General features: G+C 44.6%; 1 protein-coding gene across 3 annotated transcripts in view; it reads right to left on the bottom strand.

The window, feature by feature from the left end:
- Positions 1 to 2,580: 2,580 nt before the first annotated feature.
- LOC106746378 (zinc finger MIZ domain-containing protein 1) overlaps positions 2,581 to 7,403 on the bottom strand; it is a 147,645-nt gene continuing 142,822 nt past the window's right edge. For all 3 annotated transcript variants that reach the window (XM_014622941.1, XM_014622940.1, XM_014622942.1), the window contains exon 10: positions 2,581 to 7,333. In XM_014622941.1, coding sequence (XP_014478427.1) covers positions 7,196 to 7,333 — 138 coding nt within the window. In that variant the 3' untranslated portion in view covers positions 2,581 to 7,195. The remainder of the gene's footprint in view (positions 7,334 to 7,403) is intronic.

Raw genomic sequence — 7,403 nt, 5'->3', positions numbered from 1 at the left:
GCAGGTGAGAGCATTGCGCGAGACATCGCGTGCGCCCTTTGTAATGGCCGATGGCAACATGAACGTACGCGAACGTTCGAACTCTGAATTGACCAACGGGAGCCGACCAATCGCGACCGGGAGCTCGGAAGCAGCGGTGTCACGTGATCTTGACGATTCTCAGCTCTGATTGGTCGACTCGCTCGCGCGCTTCGTTAGCGCGCTTACGTGTTCATACATGTTCGTACGCGTCGACCGCGCGAATCTCCCTCTTCGACCGCCGATTTTCCGGGCGTTTCTTCGTTCGTTCCTCGCGGACACGAATGTGCCTCTCGGATGGGAATAAGCGGCGTATACGCGCCGCATTTAGTACGTACGATCGTTACCGTACGTTGAAATCAAACGTTGATGATGTAGCGGAGAGAAGTGTGGGAGAGAGAGAGAGAGATGTGTGTGTGCGTGTGAGAAAGAGAGAGAGAACTATTTCTGGATTTACAGAAAATGACAGAAACGCGCGCGCGGGAACTCGGGTGCACGGTAGATCTTGGGAGGTCTTCGCCTGCGAGAATTCCATTTCGAACGCGCGATAGAGAAGAGGAAAAGCATGTGGCCGGCGAAACAGCAACGGAAGGATCGTCCGGCACGGGGGATGTACCGATTTTCTCGCGTTTTCCGCCTACGCGACACGCGCACGTCGTCGCGTAGTCGAGGAGTCTCGGGGCCGACTGAAGTTAGCGCCGATTCGCGCGCCGCCGATGCGTGGGAGCTCGTTAATCGCGCGAGACGAGAGAGTTTAGTCTTTGTATTATGCGCGTAAAATGCTTAACAATTATTAAATAATATTGTTTTTATCGGATCGAGAGTGACAGAACGGCGAAGAGGAACGTGTGTGTATGTGTGCGGGTGTGCATGGTGGCGTATGCGTTAGTATGTGTGTGTGTGTGTGTGTGTGAGAGAGAGAGAAAGAAAGAGAGTTGGGTGCGCGCGTGTGTGTGGATATGCATGTGTGTGTGAGGGAGAGAGGGAGAGAGGAGCAGAGATAGAGAGAGAGAGTGAGAGCGGGAGAGAAATTCAACAACCAGCGTTCATTCTTCGACAACCATATGCAATATAAAATTAAGTATACAGAGCAAAACAGCGAAAACCATCTGTCCTAGTCCTAGTAATCGAACTCATCACCATAATTTATAACCGATTTCAATTTAAATCTAATAAAACGATGTTATAATACCAAAACCTGCCTTCGTTGATTGCGTCTCTCAATGGAACCTTCCCCTCTTTTCATATATATACTTTTAACTTTAATGAGTTCACTTAATATTAACTTTTTCAATCAAGTTAGTTTTGGTTTAGATAATTTTTAACTTAGCTATGTTAATTTTACAGGCTATTAACTTTTAACTTACCTTAGAGCCGATTCCACAACCTTTGGTTAATTTAATCCGCTCATTATTCCATTGGAATTGACCAATTACATTTACCGTTGAGCAGAATCGACCAAAAATAAGCAATCCCGGTTGACACTTAACCGGTCGGTTAAGTTAATCGGAGGTTGTGAGACCTCAAAAGTAAAAATTATCTCACCCAACCCTGCGTTCTACTGATAAATCTTCGTCGACAAGATGAACGACCAAATATGATTCGGATGCGCCAAGATCTCGGCTTTTCAACGAGTCCTACCTGGAGGTCTCTGCGACACCTGGAAGCGAGGATATCGACGATCGTGTCAAGCTGCAAATTGCTAGTTGATCGAGGTCAGTGGCACCTGCTTGCTCAGGTCAATGCGGGAGTGCGCAAGACGTTGCCGCGCAGTCTGTCTCTCTGATTGCTCAGCACACGAGCAACGCGATTATCTTTGTTGCTTGAGCACGTGCTCGAGCACGTGCTTGATCACGTGGTCGTTTGCTTCACGGTGTCCCGTAACCAATGATGGCACCGAGCCACGACGCACACAAGCGTGTCGCGCGGCCGTGAGCGTGCGCAGCTTCTGTCGTCTTCGGCTGACTCGAGCGAGCTGACGTATCTGCTGTCTCTCTCTTCCCGATTGGGAGGCTATTGGTTAACTATTACTACAGCCATCTCGTCGGCAAGATAGTCAGTGTAAGTGAAAATAAGATACTGATGTGCAAATGAAAATAACACGTTTCATATTGCACTGTCGATTAACGTGTTTTAATTAGGTGTTAATTTTTGACGTAATATTTTGTTACTTTCCAACATATTCACCTTGTGTTAAATTAAGATAAAAATTTGAATGTACCTTTTGGGAAATGCGCTAAATTTAACAGAAAATTTCTTGTGTGACAGTCGCATACCATTTTGCAAAATTTGCAATACTTGTTAAGGAATTGGTCAAATGTGAGCACACGGGAAGCGATAGAACGGATTCTGCCTACAACGGCACCGTCTACAAAAAGATGATGTCCAGCTTGTAAAAAAATGTCTTACTTTTCGGGAATCTCCCAGTGAATATCAGCTGATAGCGAGAAGCGTGCTTTTCTCCGGTAATTGGCGGCAATAATTCCTCGGGGACTCTCTGCGTAAAGTAAATTAAATAATTCACACACACGCACACACACACTTTATGTTTTAATGCTTTTTTATTGAATGTTTCTAACTGTTATCAAGAAACAATGTGGTGTCTGTTATACATGTTTATAAACTGGTCTTTGTATATTAAAATTTGTAATTGCGAATGTAACCAATGATATCAGTGTTCCTCCTTCTTCTTCGTCGTCTTGTTTCTCTTTCTACCTTTTTTTGTTAAAGTTTTGGTTCATAACGCGCACTTTCGTAACTCTTAACAGAGAGCAAGCTGTGTGTATCTGTACCTGTTTGACCTCGCGTTTCGTCCCGAGTTTTCGAGAATGTACATTGGCTCGATTGTAAAATACAGAAAGTGCGTTCGCGAAACGAAGAAACTCTCTCGTGGCTACGGGAACCGGTATCGGCCCGCTCATGGTGTGCCCGCGGAAAACGGAAATCCTCACTCAGGGAACTGTTGAAATGTGAATATCCTTTGATATGACACTCGGTAAAAAATACTGCGGCGACGTCTCGCGCTTCTAAGTGAACTCGTGATACAATGTGATACGCGTGTGTATAGGTCGTTACGGGGCTACATCGATGCGACAACGGAGCTCGCGATCGGCATAGGCCGACACACCATGAGCCGATAACGGCCACCTAATAATACGTAAAAATACCTTGTTTCGTTACACCGTAACTTTCCAGGCCATGGACAAGAGAGGGACACTCACGATGATCGGTTCGATTTGTTCGCGGAGCATTGTAAAGTCAAATTATATAGGCCTCCTAACAATAGATAAATAGGTATGTAATCTTGGAGCCGGAGGGATCTGTCGGAACTTCTCGCGCGTCTCGCCGTCGAACGTGTTTTAAACGAATCGTTTCTCAACGTCGCGATTAATTCGAACCAAAGAGAGAGAAAGAGAGAGAGAGAGAGGAAACAAAGAATCGCGAATTTTCGCACCTGTCAGTCCATCAGTCGTCTCAAATAAAATCGTTCTCATCGAACGGTTGCACATCTTTCAGACGTCAATCTTTCCCTATACGGTTATTCGATTTTGGACGAACGACAAGTGAATTTCTTTTCCATGAAAATCGCACGCGCGCAGAGATCCACGTCGACGCGTTTTCGAAGTTAACACGCGTCGTACACATGAGCGGGCAAAAAATAAATACAACTAACGAGCTCCGTCGCGATATTATTTTCCTTCTTTTTTTTTTCTTTTTGTTATCTAACACGGCGATCGCGAGTCGTGCGAGAGAGACGCCGTCAGATCCACCCCAGAGGGCGGCTCCCGTAAACTAAAATCGTGTATCGTGTAGTTTTAGGGTAGTATTAGCTAAGTATAGATAGACATTGCCTATGTACAACCGCAATGACGAGATTGCGTTTACTACTTATTGGCAATCCTAAGTAAAGCTTACGGTTTGAATAAATTTTTCCTTTTCGAGATAATTATTATGTCTTTATATAATAAGTAAGTAATAATTCTATTAGAAATAACAGTACAATATCCGACTGTTACCTGTTGTCGCGTCGTACCCGAGCGGCCGCGGGGCCATTTACAGATTACACTTTTCTAGTTTCTTTTAAAGTTACCTCTTATTACATCCTGCGTGTATTCTTTTGGTTCTGAGAAGTATGTAAGATAATCATTTTCACTATTAATAACTGGCCAATAAGTATCTGCCACTTTTCTTACATCGCTATTTCTATTTACCATATATACAAGTAATATACAGAGCATGGTTTTTACGCCTCCTTAATAATACAAGTAATATTAAAATCTAAACCTCATTAATGTTTTATAGTAATACGAATAGAAACTCGGCTACGTCTAATCCCATCACTGTGCGCTCTAGTTCGCTCCGTCCTCCCTTCCCTCCCTGCCACCCTCTCCCTACGTTCCACCCTGCCCTCCCATCCGCCCTCTCTTGCACAGTGGAATATAAATACATTTTTATATAAAATTTGTATAATCTAGATGAGAGGATCACTTTAAATATATCTTTCATAATCACAAAAGATACAAATGTTTGTAACTATACAAGCAGGGGGTCTTGGGCGGTATCACTCTGGCAGTATCTTTTTATTTATTTTTTTTTTTTCTTTAATACACGGCTACCTCACCTGTATTGTATATGTGTGTGTGTGTGTGTGTGTGTGTTTGTATGTGTGGTGTATGTGTGCGAGCAAATACAGAATTTATTTTCGCATGCTGAATCACCGCGAATTGCCGCGCAAACCACTGCCCTGAGTAAATAATAACGTTAAGCGTGCGTCTGTATATGTACACGGTGGTGATGGTGGTGGTAGGGACGATGCGTCTGCGGCGCGTGTTTCTCCCGCGCGGGAAACATTTCGATTCTCCCTTTTCCGCGGTTTCTTTTCTCTCGCCTTCTAGAAAATTTGATTGTACGCGAAGGATCGCATAGTGCACGAATCTCTCGAGGCCTTGCGGAAATATTGCCACCTCTGCGTAATTTTGATACCTCGGGCTTTTCGGTCGACGAGGCGACCACATAGGGAGCCACACATCGTCTGAAGCGAAAGAGGAGGTTCTCGATCGCGAGGCAAAAGGAAAAAAATCAATCGATCGCGAAACACAGCGCGCGCATTGACAGCATAAACGCAATTCAAAAACGCGTCACGCACAAATTGCGGTCAAATAAAGCGAATCGAGAAACACGTACATACATTGACACACGCGTCAAAATGTGAAAATAAATTCCATATGTGTATATTTTCACTCTCCCTCCCTGTCTCCCGCCCCTCTCTTTCTCTCTTCTCCGTCCTTCCAATATATCTCTCTACTCCCTTTCTCTTCAGAATTGTAAAAAGACGTTATAGAAAACCCATCGCGTTAACGTTATCTAAAATAGAAAATTGCGACTCCACCGAAAATATTGTTACCGGTAAAAAGAAAAAAAAAATTCTACACAAACGGTACAGCTCTTTGCGCGTTCTGGAGTTCGAGAATACACGCAACACACGTAATATCTTACCCTTCACCCCTTAAGTATTCGTGTTAAAATGTGTATATGACACGTGCGTGTCACAGATGTCCGCGGAACATTTTTGTAAAAACGGATTCAAACTGTATCCATCGTCACGCGCGTCCGAACTTGTCCGAACTTAGTCCGAAGTTAGTAACTATTATTCTCGCGATTGTGCAGCAATGACCGAATATATATGTTTCTCCTCGCTACGATAAGTGAGGATGTCCGATTATAAAAATTGCAGCGTCAACTAACAGCGCGAATGTGTTACGCGTGTGTTACTTTTGCCCCGGGATAATATCTAATCGTTTTTCTCTCCGAAATCATAATCGAGACAAATCGTGTCTTCCCTCTTCCCTCCCTCTCCTTCCCTTCGCATTTCGCGCAATTTTCACCTCGGGAGATACATCATACCGCTGTTCTTTTCACCGTAATCTCGTTTGCTATTAAGTTTCCAGGGTGAAGCCCGATATCCCCTAAGTTAATTCACTTCCATCTGTTCGCCACTAATTGTTTGAAAGGAAAGGAACACTATATGCACTATATTCATTAATAAGCAAGGTGGCTCTGTCTCTCTCTCCCAACAGATGAACGTCTTAACTGGATTAAAACTTATTTACAAAAGTAGATACTGTACAGTTATCGTTCTGGTCGCGATGTAGGTCTATCATAGCCTCCGAGTGCGAGTAGACCGGTGTTTTTTTTGCAGGTAAAGAATGTGTATTGCAAGGACAACCCCGAGAATTGAGTCTCTCAAGACTTCAAGTTTCAAATGGCAAAACAATATGTGTACGTGAGGAAATGCACAATCCGACAACCCTTGATGAAGAACGTTCGTGAATTAAATTAAGTCGGCCTTTGATTATCCTCCTATTTGATCCACGATACAACGCAATTTCGTTCGCACGAAAACACAGAAAACCCTCCTCCCCCCTCCCCGTCTCTCTCACTCAAAAGTGTGAATGCCGCCGCTACGTTAAAACTATTTCTGGAATATTTTTTTCTTCCTGAGGCGCGGCATGACGCGCTTTATTATCGAACATTAAAAACATGCCTCCGCCGGAACGAGAGACACGTTCTTAATAATAATGACAGCACAGTGCTATCCGTGCAATAACATCTTCACAGCGAGTGTCACTATTTTACGGTATCTCTCCGTACTGTCACGCTTCTTCAATGTCGCCACTTAAACCCTAAAATTCCGTCCTAACCTCTATAGGAATATTATTATAACTACAACTATAGTTTTTTTGTACCATTGATTAGGTGAGAGCACCCATAGTGACGCTAATAAAATTTGAATCCCCTCACTACAAGTGTCCGCGCGTACAGTGAGTATAGTGGGTTCCGTAAACCTACTCTCCCGCGACGTCATCAATGGGCCCAGAAAATCGGCGAATTTTGTGCAACCTTGCGCAAGGATTGTGCGCAGGCCTGGGAGGCGGGCCGTATATATTTCGCGGTCGCCCGTTCCGAGGAATTCGTGCGGAAGTACACTGTAGCCATAGAATAATATTTGCAGCGAGGTGTCAACTCTCTCTCCTTCCTTCTCCCTCCTTCTTCCTCCCCCTCTTTACCCCTCTGTCCTTCTCTCTCTCACTCTCTCCCGTCACTTCATAGAAAGTGAGAGTCGAGCGCGATTTGATTACAGCCCGACAGACTACCAGCTCGCACGGTTCCTCTCTTCTTAATCGAAAAGCGCCAATATGTCGTCGCTGGAGGAAGGGTTGCCGCTGCTAGCGCCACTGCTGGGTGGAGTGTTTAGGTCCGGTGGATCGAGGTACGACAGGAAGTCCATCGCGTCCACAACGTTGTCCGACAAGAGCTGCAACAGGAAGAAGGAGCGTCGTTGAGATCGAACGTTCTCCGCGCCGGTGCGAGAAATCGAAAACGCG

Source organism: Dinoponera quadriceps, unplaced genomic scaffold (assembly GCF_001313825.1).
Source record: "Dinoponera quadriceps isolate SergipeBrazil2010 unplaced genomic scaffold, ASM131382v1 scaffold566, whole genome shotgun sequence".
NCBI lineage: Eukaryota > Metazoa > Arthropoda > Insecta > Hymenoptera > Formicidae > Dinoponera > Dinoponera quadriceps.
This window is presented reverse-complemented; position numbering and strand designations above follow the sequence as displayed.